The sequence below is a fragment of the Chenopodium album genome, chromosome 3, assembly GCF_948465745.1.
Source record: "Chenopodium album chromosome 3, dcCheAlbu1.1, whole genome shotgun sequence".
NCBI classification, from domain to species: domain Eukaryota; kingdom Viridiplantae; phylum Streptophyta; class Magnoliopsida; order Caryophyllales; family Amaranthaceae; genus Chenopodium; species Chenopodium album.
This window is the reverse complement of record NC_137836.1, coordinates 1,341,323-1,360,059: the sequence shown is the minus strand read 5'-3', so window position 1 is coordinate 1,360,059 and position 18,737 is coordinate 1,341,323. Positions and strand designations below refer to the sequence as shown.

Genomic DNA, 18,737 nt, shown 5'->3' with positions numbered 1-18,737 from the left:
TGTAGGTCGATGGCTCAATTAGAACTCTCTTGTTAGGTTATTGAGTGAATTATTGGAGATGTGTTTATGAAAATAGATATTATTATAGTTTTCTTCAATTACAATCCGATAATGTGATGGTTCAATAGAGTCTTGATGGTTCAATAGAGTCTTAACTAACCTTTTGGATTTTGTATTTGGGTCCATTATATGTATAGAGATTAATATTCAAATTTTTGTTTACCGACGAAAATTCATACAATTTTCTCTTTCAAGTGTAGTTTTCTCAATGTATCCCATTATTTAAATAATTTGGTTGTGTTGTCACATTAGAGGGTAAAAATACATTAAATTACGCAATTTGTTAGTCTTTTAACTTTGAAGTGAAAATTCCAAAAACTAACCTTTTCATAGATACAGATGGGTTGGGTGAGATAGTGAGAGAAGCACTCTATTATGTACAAGTACAATAATGGCTTTTCATATATTCTAAAGGAGTAGTTGTGCAATAGGCATTTGATTAAAAAGTACATGTTTACTTTATCTCTATATGTTTCCCTATATTATGAATTATTTTTTCCATGTTTATGTTTACAATTATGTATTGGTAAAAAATATATGTTCTTGAATTTGCATTTAAAAACAGTTTCATACTATTATGTTTCAAGGGAATTATATAGTGAAAAGTTTTTGTTCGAAATGAAATGATTCACGGAAACACAAGAAGTCAAGCATATACCACAAACCAATACATAACTCTTTTTAGGTGTAACTGTGTAAGGGATACGTTGTACCTACTTGAAATTCAAACACACATAACAAGCAATTAGCATTGCAACACGCATATTCTACACAATTTTGATCTTAAACGTAAAATTATAGTATACAGCTTTTCAACAACTTTTATAAGCATAGTATACTTCTTCCGTTTTTCATTATTACTTGCAATATTTTTCTTTTGTGAAAGCTGCATATTACTTGCAAAATACTCGTTTTTGGGATGTGTTATTAAATAAGTTAGAGCTACTAACAATAATTGATTAAATACACATTAGTGGAGTAATTAGATAGTAGTGGGTCCATGTCCAAGCTGTTGAGATAATTGAATTTGGCAGTTGGAGATACAATTTGACAACTTTGGAATATGCAAGTTTTCTGTGAGTTTGTCACATACTAGACATCTTTTGGCCCACAGAAAATATGGTTTAAACTAGTGGTCACCAATTTATCTAAATTAAATTTTGATCTTTATGATTTTAGATTCATTTGTAGGATTTTTAGTGTATATTGTAGAATATATAGGATACAAGAAAAAGATCTGTAGTTTGACACTGATAATTTAAAAAATAAAATTAAAAATCAATTTAGTAGTCATGTAATTTAAGAACAGAATTTTGTTGCACACTTGCATATGCTGAGATAGCCAATTAGCCTCACCAATGGGCTGGCTTTGACAGTTAAATCAATCTAGTCCACTTGAAGATTAGAAAGTGTTTATTTCTTCGATAATTGGCATTACGAGTAATTATTGTATGATCTTGAATATCTTATCCGTCAAGGATTTAGGTTTTACCGCTAACAATTGCACGTTCATATTGTTTTCTATCTTATAAAGCGTAATTTAGACTTGACTGGTCCAATTAACACTATCCAAGTTTGAACTAGTTAACCTAGTCATGTGACAAAGAAGTCCAAGTTGTTACTGATTATCAACTCAATTTAGCATGATAGCCTCAAGAGATTCTAAGACATTATGTATAATTGTTAGACCACATTATTGGTGAAACTTTCTTACAACCTCGTTCTATTATCAAAAGAGTTTTTGAACTTTTCCACAATTTATCAAACCTTATTGAAATTTATTGGAAAATTATCCATAGTACAAGTGATTAACATGAATTATTTGTTGCACATGGGTAATAATTAGGATTTTATCACGCGATTGTCAAATTTTGATTTATTTTAGAAACTATATGGATTTGCAGTAACAAAATCATTCAATAATTTATGTTTCAAAATATAAAATCATTTAATAGATTTATCTCTTACAATTTCTAATGATGGAAAATGAGCAATTTGGTACAAATTAAACTTGTAATTCTAGATTTCTATCGATTAGTTTTATTTTGTTTTTTTCCATTTGAGTCACATTCAAGTTTGATGTAATCTAATTCTCTAAATAGTGTGATCATAAACTATTAACTTAACTATATTATCATCATGACATGCTTGTATTAATCAAACATTAGTTGGATTAAATTTAATGCCACATACGTTCAGATCGGGTAATTCAGATCGGATATCATGTTTAGTCAATTTTAAATTTTTAGAGGTGTTATGAATGACCCATACTAGACCATATAAAACTCCAAAACCCTCAAATTTAAGACATAGATTTTGAAGCATCTCACCATCTTCATAAATGTATGTGTCTTCTTCTCATATGCCAAAAAACTTCAGCTTAAATATAGCTTGGATGGTATGTAGGCAATGTATCATTCAGCATGGGTGTGTGGCCGGTGCAAGGTTTCACAATTGTTCGGAGGAGAAATTTCGGGTGGCAAATTAAATAAATATTGTACTTGTTTCCGGACTTCAAATGTTAATATCTTTAGTTATCAATAATTTAATAACAATTATAAATTTATAAAGAGTAAATATTTAAAAACAATGCATTAAGACAAACATAGTGTTAAAAAAAATATGAGTATTTCAATCATCACATTATTTTCACTTATTTTAAAAAAAAATAAATAAGAGTTATTTCAAAAATAAGTTAAAAAAATAAGTTATGACAATTTTAGATAAGATAAACTCGAGAAAAATAAATCAGATGAATAAAATGGAACCTAAACAGAAATGAAAGAAGTACTATGAAAGGTACCCAAGGAGCTACTGGAAAGTATTCTTTCGTGTTCATATAATACGAAGCCGAAGTACAATTTAAGTGAAAAGGCAAAATTGGACACGTAATTCATGTCCAAAAATTAAATGAACGTTCATTAATAAATAAAATATATAATGGACCACCTCTTATTAATACATATCTACCAGCTAAATGATTCATTTAATTGACCAAGTTAGTAATCTCAGTACATAATCATACCACGGAGCATCAATGACAATGACCTTACTTTTTGAAGCATTTCATGTATAGTAATGTAGTTTTCTTAATAAAAATGTGCGACCTACATTTATTATTTCTTAGTTGATCATCTTATACCCGTACACGTTAATGAAAGCACAATGCTAATACTTGCCACGGTTTATTAGGACGAATGATGTCGACTAATTTAGTTTGTTAAATTTTTTGATCGGAATTGTATATTTAGATGAATTTGATATTTCATCTGATGTCTTAATTCTAAGCTTGTCCCATGAACAAATGAACAACATTAAAGAAAGTGAAAGATTGGTTAAAAGACCTAAAATAAAGTACAGATTGAGATTGTAAATTTTGAATTAACTTGCCGTTAAAGAAATGGAACAAGTAAATAAGTAACGCATGGCGAATTATTAATATGAGATGGAAATAATAGTGATTTTTCAAATTTATAAACCTAAGCTTAGTTTTATATACAACTAGTCTGCTACATACGACATATACTTACACACAAACATAGTATTTTGATATCTAACATATATCGAGTTTAAAACCACTCTTGATTGACTGTTTTATTCTAGTTAAGATTAGAATTAACCCTAGTTTATGTACTAATAATCAACAATTAATACAGCTACCTGAACGACTTGCAAGAAATAAAATCACTAATAATTAAAGAAAATCTAAGTGAAATCGATACAAACGCACTTATAGTACGTGTCACAAAGTTATTTAATTTCAATGATCTTAACATTTATACTCAACCGTGTGACTACGTGAAGGTCATTTTAGTCATCAATGCATTATGTGTACCTTATAGTTATACCTACTCTTTCTTAATAATAACATCAATTTAATTTAACAATCACTACACAAAATAAGAGCGTTATTTGCTGTTTAACTAGATCATTTAGCATTTTAGCAAGTTTATAGTGTATTTCTTAATTAGGACATAGCAAATAAAAGGTAATTGCGTTATAAACGCAATGGTGGATCTTTGCCAAAAATACTAGAGGGGTCGGGATTTAAATATTTTACCTCTCGCTCAAAACTAATCACTATGTTCTGATATGTTAAGAGTAAAATAAGTTTATTTAAATTCATTAACTAATTAATAACAATAATTTACTAGGGGTCGGGACCCAAAGGGCTCCGTGGAAGGTCCCCTCTGAATAAACGGGACTATGGAGTTCAGGAAGAGAGCTGATCTGAGGCTGATAGGAATAACAAGCGAGTCAAGGACCTTGTCATGCTGCTGACCTATGGCTTTAGACTTAAGGACCACCCGAACACCTTTGCTGCTACTCTGCTAGCTTATGTGCAATAAGATTGTTCTGGTCCCTTGGAATGTGGCGCATTCCGAAATGTTTCAAGATTTCATTTGCAGCAGATGTGCAACATCCATAACAGCAGCAGCTGATATTAAGAGACCCTTTGCTGTATTAAGTACTTCCTTGAGAGTCTTGAGTGTCCTCTCTTAGCCTTTTGGTGTCAATGTCGAACTTGGTTGTGTTGCAGTGTCTGTAACTTGGTCGAGTTCAACAATCAATACGGAGTAGTAAGTAAAAATCTTTTGGTTACATATGTTGTTTTGATTTGCCTCCAATCTGTCATTCTGGTTATAATCAATGCGGATCCTGCTCTTTATTAGTAGCTAAATTGTTCGATTTCGCTGACTTTCTGAGATAGTGTTTTAAATTATGTTTAGAAGCCTTGGCTTGTGCTAATCTAATGAATTCTCTACCATTTAAGTCATTTCACCTTTCTTTATACTGTACTGTATTTTCAACATAGTAGTGATTACTATCAATTGCCATAATTTTTTAGTTTCAAAGTACAATGAAGTTGAGATTGGCCATAATCGTCTATGTTCGAAATTTAAGACCTGTATAAAACATGTGGAAGATGCTACAAAGTGTTTCTGATTTCCTAGAATCTTCATTTTGTTTACAAGTTCGTCCAACAAGCTAGTTCATCAGGTGCTAAGCATTGGTGACTGCTGACTGGTAAAGGGTGGTCGAATGCTCAATCTCAAGGTCCATGTTTAGGTTGTGGGTTAAATACACAACCAATGCATTCCAAATAAAACATTCATTTCACCAAGAGCTTATAAATGTATAAAGACCAGGGATAACAGCAGATTAGTTAAAAACGCCTTCACAGCTTGAACTCTATTACATATGCACAAAGCACACATTTATGCAACACTTACTTTGCTCATTGCGTACCATCGAGATTAGGGATGGCAACGGATTAGCTAGACACAACTTCTAAGCTTGAACTCAACTACTTAAGCACACATTTATGCAACACATTGCTCATTGCGTACCTTATTTTCTTTCAATCCAGTTCATTGCATAACCTACTTTCTATTAGCCCAGTATGCCAGTTCACTAGTAACTTCTTTGGTAAGAGCGCAACACAAGGTAATGCATTAGAACATATTTAAGCCAGTGATCTGAACAAGAACAATCGAGTCTGTTTTAGTAGGAAGAAGGGTTTGGGTATTTCAATCAAAAAACAAATGCCAATAGTCAATATTACTACTAGCTCTTGTTGTAGTTACAATGAAAATAAAGACAAGGATACAAAACAAAGGCCACGCCCACTAAAAGCGCTTGAAATTGTACTCTTATAGCCTAATAAAGAAACCACTAAAACAATCCAGCCTGGGTGCCATACGTAAGCCTAGTCCTGATCCTAAGCAAAAGAACCTGAAGCACCGGGAGCACCAGGTGCACCGCCACCAAATCCTCCAGCTCCACGACCAAAGCCAGACCTCCTGCCACCCTAAATATTCAGAAACAAGCAAGTCAATATACAAAATAGTTTCATGAAGGATTCAAGTATAACGATATAAATAGATGACTTGCACCACTATTCTCTGGACTACAAAATACGTTGAGCTTAAAGCAAGCATATACTTTCAATCCATCATACAAACACACACAGTATACCGTTAAGGTGCTAAAACTGCTAATGGACAATAGTTCATTTCACAACATTTCACACTTCTTTCATTTAAAGAGCTCATTTTCCTTGTAGTTGACACAAGGGACATTTCAGCAAGTCAAAGCATTGAGGTAAAAACTGACCATACACACTTCATTTTAAACTCAATTCAATTAAACAAATATGGTCCAAAAAATAAAGATAGAAAAACTAATTCATTATTTGATTCATTCTGAAGCACAAAGAAACCATCAAAGTGAGTAATATTCCAAGAAGAGGATAATATTCAGTCACACAAAATAAAGAATATAAATGCAGAGAAAGCAATTAACCTAAAAGGTCTAGTACAACCAAAAGCTACGCAATTTTATTATGTGTTCAATATAGATAGTGGTGTGCTTCAAATCACTTACACTAAATGAAGGCTGGTAATCGGCTGGAGCTCCACCCTTCTCACCACCAAATTCACCAGGTGGACCACGGGGACCTGAACGGTATCCCTCACGGTCACCAAATCTTGGTCGGTCTCCTTCAAACCTGGGTGGGCCACTATACAACAGACAGCAAACCATTCAACATTAAAAAAACTATCACACCTAACATGAAAACCCTTTGCTGCAAAGGGCATATTACAGATAAGCAACAAGTAATATCATACCGTGGGCGATCACCACCAGGACCCATGGGACGACCAGCAGGCTTTGTCTGCTTCTTCAAGGTAGCAGGAACAATTTCTGATGGCAAGTTGAGGTAAGTCCTCAAAAACTCAATACCTTCATTCGTCAAGTACCAATAGTAGTGCATCCAGGCAAAGGTCTCACGGACATACTCCTTTGACTTAAAGCTCTGCATGAGCTTAATCACTTGCAGATTTGGGACATCGATGTCGGGGTGCTTTGCAAGATTGTAGTCCTTCTTAGCAAAGCATACACCCTCTGCGTTTACAAGGCGGCAAATTCAACAAGGCATGTATAACATCAAGCATCATTTTCACACACCCAAAACTAAACAACATAAATATAACACTAATTCTGAAACAAAAATCACCAATCTAACTCTGACGTTACGTATAATTGGCATCAGAAATCAATTAGGAATATAGTGAAATTAACCTAAATGTATCCAAAATTCACACCGCCAAGAAAATCAATTAGCAAGTATATACAAAATTAGCAACAAAATTCAATCTTGAAACTGCTATTAATTAATCCAATTAAGCTCAATTCACAAATCAAACCAAAGGATAATAATTTCTAACTGCCGTATAAACATTCTATAGCCAATTAACAAATTATATACACATTTCCAGAACAATGTTCATAATAACCAAATTCCATTTACAAATATACTCATCAAAATTTCAAAGAAACAATAATTATCTACAAAATAATCAAGTAAAATTAAGCTATTAACACATAACAAGCATACAGATTGATAGAAAATTAAGCAATAACAGAACTAAAATTAACCCAAAATCACAAAATAATTTATATTAAATCCATTCAAAAATTAATTAAGAAGGATAAAAAGACAGACCTTGGAAGAGGTACTTGCAGATCTCCTTACGATTCTTCTCTGGGATAATCTGGAAAAAAAAAAAAACAAAATCAAAATCAGAAAATCAATATAACAGAAATTGGAAAATGATAAGATGATAGAAATTTGCAGAAAAATTAAGGTGAGGAGAGAGAAAGAGATGAAGAACAAAGAACAAACCATGGCTGCGCTTGAGATTGAAGAAGCGAAGAAGAAGAAACAGAGGCGTAATAAGACTCAAGCAGCAGTGTAAAAAGATCACCTTCAAAACCCTAATTTTGATTGCGGTTTTATTATGCCAAAATTATTCAGGGCCTTTTAGGATTGGGCTGGGCCTGGTTGTTTTGTGCTTGTAGTCTAATGTTTGGGTCCAAAGTTTTTTTTTTTTTTTTTTTTCGGTATTCCAGTCAGTTCACCCTTTGGACTAATCTGGATTCAAGGTTTAATTATGGGTGGTTAGGTTTTAGTCTTCCCTCAATTGTTGTTGCATGGGAATATGGGATCAAACATGCGGTTCACCATATTAAGTGTAGCCCCAATCACCATTGCACCAATAGTTAATTGGTTAGGTCCAAACATTATATGAAAAGATGACTATGAAGGGTACTTGAGATTTGAGAATAATGTAAGTAGGGTACTTGAGAATACATTGGATATTATATGAAAAGATAGTGATGTTAATATTTTATTATAAAATAAGAAACGTGAAAGGAAAATAAACTAACAAGAAATAGTAGTGGATTTGAGTGATGATAGAAAATTAATATTTGATGAAGGAGGTTAAAAAAAAAAAAAAAAAAAAAAAAAAAAAAAAAAAAAAAAGAAAGACGTATAACACTTTAAAAAAAAGTTCTTAAAATAAAAGTGTAATACTAACATAACCAAAAGAGTAAAAGTAATTAACTGAAATCTTGTTAGATTAGTCTCGATTTCAGTTTTTAAATCAATGCAAGATTATCTCTCAATCTCAGTTACATATTTGAATTAATTTTAAGTCTAAACTAAAGAGTGATATGCTAAAAAGCCTAAATTAGATAAGTTGTAATAAATATGGAAAAACTTTGTTAAGAAAGAGGGTTTATTATAAACTTCGTTTTATTTTAACTTTTAAGGGTAATGGTCTGTTCTCTTCAGCTTAATTTCACTTCAGCTTCAATGAGTTCAGTTCATATCCTACTTTCCTTCGTTATAAAATATTCAGTTCAGTTCAACTCATTTCAGTAAATCAAAACAGGCCCTAAGACAAACTTAATTACCTAAAAAAAAAGGTAAGATAAACTAAATTACTCATCTTTTTTATTAATGGGAAACTTAATTACTCTCTTGCCTTTTGGTTCAAGAAATTCACAAAATAAAACTGAGGCTAGCTTTTGGTTCAAGAAATTTACAAAAATAAGTTGATCGAGGCTTATAACAACTAACTCCTATACTGAATCGTATTATTTTGCAACCGACTAGTAAACAATATCATGCATCATATCATATCTTATCCAACACAAATTAGGAAACCAAGATCATAAATTTGGTAATAATTTTTTTTTTTTTTTTGTAAGATAAGCTTCCTCTTAATTAATTTGCTAGCCAATATTCTCACCTTTTCTATATAAATAATAAGCTCTCTCCTATAATCCCCTTTTCAACTCTCAAATTCCAAAAAGCCAAAAAAAAAAAAAAAAAACGAACGTTGTTGATCATAATTCAACAATAATGGAAGAAGTAGCCGATAAGTCGTTCGAATTGCTCCATAAGTATGGCATCAAGATTTTTTGTGACCATAATATCGATGATAATAACAATACCAAACCCTCAAAAATCATCATCGAAGCTATTCTCATCTTTGAATATTATTATGAACCCATAATTTGTTATCGTACAAACGGTCGAAGATTGGTGAGTAAAAGAAAAATACCTATAATACACGATCATACATATAACCCTTTTTGCTCTTCATGTAGAGCAACTCTCTCTTACGATTTGTTTGTCTCTAACAAACAATTGCCTAAGAGCCAAGTGATGAAAAAGTTGAATAACATACGCGATAAGATATGGAACGTAGCTACGAGCATGGAACTAACCGATGGTATACACTATATATTTGAACTTCTTAATCATGGGATTGTTCGTTTTGGTCATGAGCAAGTTTGTGATGAAGAGGAGTTCGACGAGTGGACTAAAGATGGAGACGATGGTGATGTTGTGGAGGAGCAAGTACCATTAATCAAGGGGTTGGAAAGGGTTGATGTTGATCATGAAGATGGTAATAATGGTGAGCTCTTAGAAAGGGAGTGTGGTATATGTCTACAAAGTCTAAAGGTCGATAATAATGTTGCTAGGGCTAATGATGTTGGTGCTATAATAAAGTCTCTTGTGAAGTTGCCTTGCGGACATGTGTTTCATGAGACTTGTGTGCTTAGATGGCTCTATACAAATCATGTTTGTCCATTTTGTCGACTTGAGCTGTCTCAACATGACGGTAGTGATGATTCTGATGACGATAGTGATGATGATCCTGATGACATTAGTGATTGATAATTTTGATGAATGAAACTAGTATGATTTAGGGTGTTGATTTATTTACAAAATAGGTGTTATATTTGTATCATTTATGGTGTTAATTTAGAAACAATTCATAATAGTGGATGAGCTTATTTTTTTAAGTGTTTCATTGTTTTTTTTTTTAAAAAAAATGCTCAATTATTACGGATTAGAGGTGATAAAAAAAATAAAACCAACATCGTGAATGTTTTTTTTTCCACCCTTAATCTTACACCAATTTTTATACAGAATACGAAGTACCTTTTTTTTTTAGGTAAGAAAAATGAAAAAAAAAAAAAAAGGAAACCTTCCACACGAGGAGAATTCCTAATGCATTTGAAAGAATAAGAATTAAACTAGAGTTAGGGCATGTTTAGCTTAATTTCAATTCAGTTCAGTTCAGCTTAGTTCCTAATTTCCTTCTTTCATAAAATATTCAGTTCAGCTCCAATTAGTTCAGTTCAGTTCAGTTCAAATATATTTAGTTCAGTTTAGCTCAGCTCAATTCAGTAAATCAGAACAAACCCTTATTACAAAGTATAATGTCCATATTATTATTAAAGGCATGTTCTAATTTATTGAATTGAATTGTTTATGAAAGAAGAAAAATAAAAACTAAATTGAACTACTGTAATTGAAACTAAATGAACTGAAATGAAATTAAGTCGAAGAAAACAAGCCCTAAATCACCCGTATTTTCTTGCTACAAGTATTTTTTTTTTGACATTTTTAGTTCTTTACCCATCTATAAGTCTGTTGAAAGTTCACGAAACACGATAATGCAACATACTTCGCTCAACTGTTGAAACTTGAAAGTGCAACCATGCAACAACAACTGCAAACTCAAAACCAAATTCATCAACAAAAGAAGTTCAGAATTACCCAAAATTATTCCCAGAAATCCTAAATTAATTCCAAATTCGTCCGAAATTTTCAGTAAAATAGTGCCGAAGAAGTTCAAAATACCGTCGATTTCTTCCCAGAAAAGTGCTGTCAAATCGCAACCAGTTAGAAGTTTGTGGGTCGCTTTGCTTGCTGCAATGTTGGTATCTTTATTTCATTATCCTTTGCTCAAGTTTTTAAATTTTGATGAATCTGGGATTTCTGAGTTTCTTGATAATTTTTGGAATTATGTTGTTAAACCCAGTGTAGTATTCTCAGTAGTGAATTAGTGATTAATTATGATTTGATGCTGTTCTTTAATTGTGAGAACACTGAGAAGTTTCAGTGTAACATTTTCGAGTAGGATTTTAGCTCAATTTCTTAAAGACTGTTGATTTTTTTTTTGTTAATCTGATATGAAATGTTATACATGATTTTTAAACTTTGGTTTTTGCATTGATTGTATGATTTGTATCCATTGACAATTGTTGTTGCAAATTAACTGGAAACATGAGGATTTTAATGGAAGATTGAGGCAGGTTTTCTGAAAAAGATCGATATTTTGTTTTCTTAGGTTGATGAATATTGCTAAAATTATTGATATGATGGAGTATTCCTTTGCATCACCTTTGAGTAGGGGTAGTGTTTGATGGTTTAATTGTTGTTGCAATTTAAACTGGAAACATGAACTTATAGTGTTTGATGGTTTAATTCCGAATTTACATGATCGAGTTTTAATACCAGTGAGCCACATCCTATCATAGAAATTGGCCACTGCCCAGTTAATTAGGCATTGGGTTAGACATTGTTTTCTTCAAAATTAGGACTTAGTCGAGAATACATTAAAATATACTATGACACAATATCTGTATGAATCAGCCTGCATTACTGAGTACAATATGGAAACTACTTTGTATGATACTACAAGCCGAATAGCTGAGGATCTTCCTCAAAACTCAAGAGTTGCCTTTTGCGCCAATGCTTCTTCACCAATTGTACCACCACAGTGACACTTAAGCCATCTCTACCTCCCGTATGCTAGCGTGGTTTGTGATTGCCTTTCTCCTCTGCCTTCATTTTGGCCTACCACACAGCTTCCGTTCTTCCTAATAGCCAAGACTTTTTGCGTTTGCAGCTTCAAACTGTACCTTTAGTAGTCGTGTATATTGGAGAAATTATCTGTTTTGATGTTCGTCTTTTCTGACCATTATGATGAGTTTGGGAGCAAACATTATGATACTCTTCCAGCATGATAGAAGGCAGAAAAAGGAATCTCTGCAGATTATTATGAGTTTATCGTTATGTCACCTTATGACTTTTGTGTCTTCCAAACATACAAGGCCACCATTGAAAACTTTTGCATACTAAACTTCTATATTCTTGTGTAAGCAAAGTTGAGGTTTTATCTGCAGCCAAATGTCCAGACTTAATTTTATTAAGGCTCAATGCTCTTTTATTCAAGGTTTTTGACCCTATATTTCTGTTTCATATCACTGCCTATTTATGGTCGACAAATTGTCGGTAATCTTACTTCATGGTTGAAATTGGTAGAGCCAACAAAAACATCCAAACTACTAATGCTAGTGTTTTTTTGTTTCAGTTTCCTTTTGGTTTTTCGATGATGCAGTCAAGTTTTGGGTGAGGATTGCCTCAGAATTTACTGTAATACCTAACCCTCACTTCCACTCTGTGCTTAAGGCCTTAAGCCAATAATTGGTTTGATTTTAGGATGGAACATTATGTGGTATCACTGTGCTCTTGTGCTTATAGTGATCGCATCTGTATGCTTGGTTTATTAGCTGTGAATTCAGCCTATTGCCGTAGTAGTTGTTAAAAATTTGTGAAATGTGAATTATAACATATTATTCAAAAAATTTGGTGGTTCTCATGTTCAAAAGATTATGAGTTAAAATTGATTTCAAATATGAGATGTCTTTATGGACAACTGCTACGTAAAGTCGTTTGCCTGAATGTTACCTTGTGAATTAATTTTGTGTTCATTGTTGATCTCCCATAAGATTTTCTAGGTCAGTTACAACTGAAGTTTAAGGTTTATAACTTTAAACATGAATATGTTCTCATTTTGTTGTGCTCATTTCTATCTTAACATGCTAATCTGTAGGAGGAAAAAAATCTATGATCTGATTTGGAAGACCCTTCTGATATGAAGTAGATTGCTATTACCTGCAACATCAGTGATGAACACTTCTATGGATGGTATATTGGAGGCAGAGGAGCTGTCAACTTCTATAGATGGATTGAGTGATTCTGAGTTCTCTTCACAGGATTCTGCGGATGATGAATTTTACAGTGAAGCAGGCTCCCAAACCAAATTGCAATTCAGGTTATGTATTCCAATATGCAAAAGTTGGGGAATTTTGAATAAACTCACAATGACTAAACAGCATGTGATCTTTCTATTGCAGGAGTGTTGTCTTTAAGGCTTGTTGGAATGATGAAATGGGTATGGCTGAGATCATGAAACACAAGGGCAATTTGTTGAAATCAATGGGGATTAATCGTAATGGCAAGATATATCTTTCAATTGAAGAGACTCTGTAAGTTATTTGGTGACCTTTTTTGGCCCTGTCTTTTTTATCGTTGTATTTCCCTTACCTTAACAATGATGCTGCAAGGAATCAATATGATGCATACCTTTTTTTCTTTTTTCTTTTTTTTTTTCACTGCTTTGCCAAATGCCAAGTGGATTTTGTGCATGCCTTTTGATTTGTTGCCTTTTATTCTATGAGATTGTTTTGCTAAATAATCTTAGACCCTCTGACAACTGAAGTTTGTCAATGATTTAAAGTATATTTTTCGGGTCTGAGACTGAGTACCATGTGTACTCTGCTAACTGTTTATTATCGAATCTTAATGTTAATCAATGATTTGTTTAGATCAACGTTGGAAGCTTCTTTTATTAGAATGCCTTTAGTTGTACTAAAAGGAGCTCTTTTGCAGTCACTGAAACATAATGAAACTACTTTTTGGACGAGTCTTTTTTTTTTTTCCCTGATAAATTTTATCCAGCCGATGTTTTGGAAAAGCTATCGACACATCAGATATTTATGGAATTGTCCACATTAAAGATGTTTACCTTTATCTGTTTTAGTCTCTGATTAAGTGTTCAATATGATAGGTTTTTAGTACAAATAGGGGCATTGCTTCTTGTTGATGATAAAAATACTGCACTTTCTTTAAGAGAGATCTATCCGAAAGTTGAAGAAGACAAGAGTGGTTGCAGTTGGGAAGGTTTCAAAATATATCAGCATCTTAAGTCTCTTGGCTACATTGTAGGGAGGCTTGGCACTCCATGGAGCCTGAAGAGCGTAAAGAGTTGCACACTGGTTCCTGATAATACATCCGAAAATGATAATTCAACACAAATTCTAGTTGCTGGGACTTCCATTGTTCAATCATTGAAAAATTTGCAACTTAAGGAAGCAGGTCCTTATTCTGAAGATGATCTTCTAAATAGTGTTAAGATGACATTTTCTGAAAAATCAAGATTTGTTGTCCATTTACCTGTTTATGAAGTTTATCTTCCAAACAGCCAGTTCAAGAAGACATGTCCTGGAGATCCAAATTTTGTTGTCTATCCTTCCAGGTAAATGCTTCTGGAAAATAATCCTATTTTCTTTTCATAGCTGGAAATTTTGCAAATTTTATCATCGAGTCGAATGAAATTTCAGAAAGTGTCAAGCTTTGCAAAATCCTAGCACACACTTGTCTAAAATAACAGATGAGACTTATATCCTGAGTGTTATAGAACATAGAAAGCATGCAATATCTCAAATTTGTGAGGATCGTGAGAAAATATTGCATGTGGTCAAGTCAGTCAGAGAATTTGGGATATCATCATATCAGAGGAGCATAATTATTTTTTGACATGCTATTATGATGTAAGTTTCTGCTAGGAACTGACATGGCATGATTGCATGACATTAAGTAATCTAACTGTGGTATTATAGAGCGTGTTTGATGTACGAAAAACCAAGAAATAGTGTTATAAACTTATAAATGATAAATATGTTACGCTGCAGTCTCCTAGTCAATATCTCATTTGAAGCACTGCTCTTTATTTTAGATAAATATAGTAGGGTGTTTTTTTTTCCAAATGTATGCATGTAAATTAATTTGATATTGTGTCGTTCAGTGGCCATCCACCTTCACTATCTGATATCAAAGAACTGGAGAGACAAAGCAATGGATTTCCTTTCAAAATTGGTCATGTAGATGATGGACGAGTTAGTTTGTTCTCCTTTGACAAAATGGAGCTTCCTGTCTTATCGTGATTGCATGAATTATAGTTTCTAAGCACAAGGTACAGGGAATGGACAAAGACTTTTTTGCATTAATTTTGTGATCTCAAAAAATTTCCCTTTTTTTTTTATAATGTATTGCAGAAGCCTGGGTGGAATCCACAAGCATCTCTGTCATTCAGTGATAGTTTTTAGGTTTTGGTTGAGCTGTGTTAGTGGTTTGGTTTGGGCGCTGTAGTGGTGGCTGCGGAGAGGAGAGATCTAGTGGGGGTGGCGAGGCGGCATGGTGATGGCAGGCTGAAAGCAGTGATGTGTGGAGTGTTGGTGATGGCTTGCAGTTGTGGTCAGATGCATGGAATGGTGGCGACAAGTTAGCAGCTATGATCAAATGGGTTGCTACTTGCTAGTGGTAGGGTGGATGTCTTTGCTGTGAATAGCAATTCACTTCTCCTTATGAAAGCCTAACAATACAATTGAGATCGTCTAGTACAGAGTCAAGATGTTGATACTTGGTGATAAATTATAAAGGATCTTTTTATTTTTACCAAGTGTGAATTACCAAATCTATTTCTTTCCTTTTTCCCCTTTTGGCAGTGGGAAATCTTTAATACTACTTGTAATTTCTCAAGTTTATTAATGTAATTAATCAATGAAGATTATGGTTTGTACTCACTTGATTACATATTCTAATAGCATGATGATCAAAGGGTGATCACAAGCTATCACACTTAAATACCAATTTGGCATATGATATGAACTCTCCGACAAATTATATAGCATAATGATCAAAGGGTGATCACAAGCTATCATGACTCAAGTTTATGAGTAGACTTGATCTTATCGAACCCGATTTGAACACCCGAATTGACAACATATTATCTGTGTCACGAGAGAAAAAATACCTTCGTTTTTTTAAAAATAAAGAGTTACGGAGTGTACACTTTAATCATTACATTTATTTTCACAGATAATTGTGACATATTTTGAACAAATTAATTAACTAAATACGGAGTATAAAACGTTGTAAGTGGGATACTTGGGATATTATTATATGAAATGATATTGTGTGAAGTTACTCGTATATAAAAAGTAAAAATGTAAGGTGAATATAAATAATAAAAGTAATTGTGGGTTTGAGTGGCGAGTATAAGAGATAGGATATTAATATTTAAATGAAATAGCTTTCCTAAAAAAAGAATTGTTACACTTAAAAAATTGTCGTAAAATAAAAGTTTAATACTAAAAAAACGAAGGTAGTAAAAGTAATTGTTTAAAATCTTTGTATGGATTTTACTTTTGAAATCAATACAAAATTACCTCTCAAACCCATTACATATTTGAGTTATTTTTTAGTCTTAATAAACGAGTGATATGCAAAATTAGGTAGGTTGTAAAAAATAAATTTTGTTAAGAAAAAGGTTTATTATAAACTTTTGAAGTATTTCTTTCTTTCTTTCTTCTTCTTTTTTTTTTTTAAGATATTATAAACTTTTGCAAAACCTCATACGGAGTATTATGCAAATAAGATAAAACTTTTTATAAAAAAAAAAACAGATATAAGAAAGAAAGCTCAGAAGGATCCATTGGTAAGTATATAAACAAAGAAACAATCAAGCTAAGTTTATCAGAAAAATAGCAGAAATTTCATAGTCGATATATTTTAACAAAAACACAACATAAAATGTAAGGGAGAAACAAAAGGCAGATATGATCAGTTAATTACTCTCCTTTTTTTTTTACAGGAAATTTAAATTAATTACACTCTTGCCTTGCCCTGCCCTGCCTTGCCTTTTGGTTCAAGAAATTCACAAAAATTTTATCTTTAACATCATATCATATGTTATCCAACGCAATTTAGGAACTAAGATCATAAATTTGGTAAGTAATTTATTTATTAAGATAAGCTTCCTCCTAAATTCTTCTATACATATATATAGGTCTCCTCTAATCCCCTTAACAATATACACAATAGAAGTACGTACAACTCTCAAATTATTTTTTTTAAAATAAGTTGTTGTTCGAAGGTTAGTTCGTTCTTAGCTTGATCATCATACAACAATGGAAGGAGTCGTAGTCGATAAGTCGTTCGAATTGCTCCAAAAATATGGCATCAAGATTTCTTGTGACCATGACAATGATAGTAATGATACTATACCCCCAAAAATTATCGTCAAAGTTATTCTCATCTTTGATATTTATTATGAACCCATAATTTGTTATCGTACAAACGGTCGACGATTGGTGAGTAAAAGAAAGATACATATACCACCTAATTACGATCATCCTTTTAACCCTTTTTGCTCTTCATGTAGGGCATCTCTATGTTATAGTATGTATGTCTCTAGTAAATACATACCTAAGAGCCCATTGATGAAAAAATTGAATGAATTACGCGATAAACGAGCATGGAGCTAATTGATGGTCGTGTTATTGAACTTCTGGATCATGGGATTGTTCGTGTTGGTCATGAGCGAGTTTGTAATGAAGAGGAGTTCGACGAGTGGACTAAAGATGGAAACGATGGTGATGTTGTGGAGGAGGAAGTACCATTAATCAAGGGGTTGGAAAGGGTTGATATTGATCATGGGGATGGTAATAATGGTGAGCTCTTGGAAAGGGAGTGTGGTATATGTCTACAAAGTCTAAAGATTGATGATAATGTTGCTAGGGCTATTGATGGTGGTGCTATAACAAAGTCTCTTGTGAAGTTGCCTTGCAAACATGTGTTTCATGAGACTTGTGTGCTTAGATGGTTTCATACAAAAAAACATGTTTGCCCATTTTGCCGGTTTGACTTGTCTCAGCTTGACGCTAGTGATGATTCTGATGATGATAGTGATGATGATTCTGATGACGTTAATGATGATTCTGATGATGATAGTGATGATGGTACGTTCTGATGACATTAATGATGATTCTGATGATGATAGTGATGATGATTTTGATGACGTTAATAATGATTCTGATGATGATTTTGATGACGTTAATGATGATTCTGATGATGATAGTGATGATGATTCTGATGAATTCTGGTGACGAAGTGACGATGATTCTGATGATGGTATGATTTAGGGTGTTTGTATGATTTAGGTTGTTGTTTTTGATAATTTAGGAAAATGTTCATAATATGATGTATTTTTTGTAAGTGTTTCAGTGTCAGCATAAAAATTACTTAATTGTTACGGATTTACGGAGTAAGGGTAAATACAAGTTAATCTCTGGGATAAACAAAATTTGTTTATCACATGGCAATTTTGTAAATAATAAATCAACTACTTCCCATCCTTATAAAAAGTGGGAGAATACTCTTATGAATAGTGCATTGACATTTATATCCTTAAAAATGTTATTTTACATATTTACGTTCATTGAATTCAAAAGCCTTAAAATTGTCTCTAAAAATCACCAAAATTGATTAATTGATTGTGTTTATTTAAATGTTTAAAGCATTTTTAGACTCTCCATTTTTTACAAAGTATATAATTATT

General features: G+C 32.6%; 2 protein-coding genes across 7 annotated transcripts; one reads left to right on the top strand and one right to left on the bottom strand.

The window, feature by feature from the left end:
• Nucleotides 1–5,541: 5,541 nt before the first annotated feature.
• Nucleotides 5,542–7,860, bottom strand: LOC145623678 (small ribosomal subunit protein eS10z-like). Its single transcript, XM_081676529.1, has 5 exons — nucleotides 7,751–7,860; nucleotides 7,571–7,619; nucleotides 6,693–6,969; nucleotides 6,448–6,583; nucleotides 5,542–5,872 (listed from the first exon to the last, which is right to left on the bottom strand). Exons 1-5 carry the CDS (start codon nucleotides 7,751–7,753, stop codon nucleotides 5,783–5,785), a joined length of 555 nt encoding a protein of 184 aa, XP_081532655.1. The 5' UTR covers nucleotides 7,754–7,860; the 3' UTR covers nucleotides 5,542–5,782.
• A 2,999-nt stretch (nucleotides 7,861–10,859) lies between these two features.
• LOC145610042 (putative tRNA-splicing endonuclease subunit sen54) lies at nucleotides 10,860–15,899 on the top strand. 6 transcript variants are annotated; one of them, XM_081665322.1, is made up of 6 exons: nucleotides 10,861–11,147; nucleotides 13,110–13,331; nucleotides 13,414–13,545; nucleotides 14,127–14,594; nucleotides 15,144–15,311; nucleotides 15,394–15,899. In XM_081665322.1, the coding sequence occupies exons 2-5, from the start codon at nucleotides 13,186–13,188 to the stop codon at nucleotides 15,280–15,282; spliced, it is 885 nt and encodes a 294-aa protein (XP_081521448.1). In that variant the 5' UTR covers nucleotides 10,861–11,147; nucleotides 13,110–13,185; the 3' UTR covers nucleotides 15,283–15,311; nucleotides 15,394–15,899. The 6 variants fall into 6 exon arrangements, with proteins under 6 accessions (XP_081521457.1, XP_081521448.1, XP_081521431.1 ...); XM_081665305.1 differs by adding an exon at nucleotides 12,588–12,625 and having other exon boundaries at nucleotides 15,144–15,899; XM_081665313.1 differs by adding an exon at nucleotides 12,588–12,649 and having other exon boundaries at nucleotides 10,861–11,151; nucleotides 15,144–15,899.
• Nucleotides 15,900–18,737: the final 2,838 nt, after the last annotated feature.

Bases quoted from the DNA above. Each gene is read 5' to 3' on its own strand.
- LOC145610042 (XM_081665322.1), top strand. From the start codon at position 13,186: ATGAACACTTCTATGGATGGTATATTGGAGGCAGAGGAGCTGTCAACT. The intron at 13,332-13,413 runs GTTATGTATTCC...TTTCTATTGCAG, and splicing joins CAAACCAAATTGCAATTCAG to GAGTGTTGTCTTTAAGGCTT. The intron at 14,595-15,143 runs GTAAATGCTTCT...TGTGTCGTTCAG, and splicing joins TTTGTTGTCTATCCTTCCAG to TGGCCATCCACCTTCACTAT.
- LOC145623678 (XM_081676529.1), bottom strand. The intron at 6,970-7,570 runs GTCTGTCTTTTT...TTGTAAACGCAG, and splicing joins CTGCAAGTACCTCTTCCAAG to AGGGTGTATGCTTTGCTAAG. The intron at 6,584-6,692 runs GTATGATATTAC...TCTGTTGTATAG, and splicing joins CCTGGTGGTGATCGCCCACG to TGGCCCACCCAGGTTTGAAG.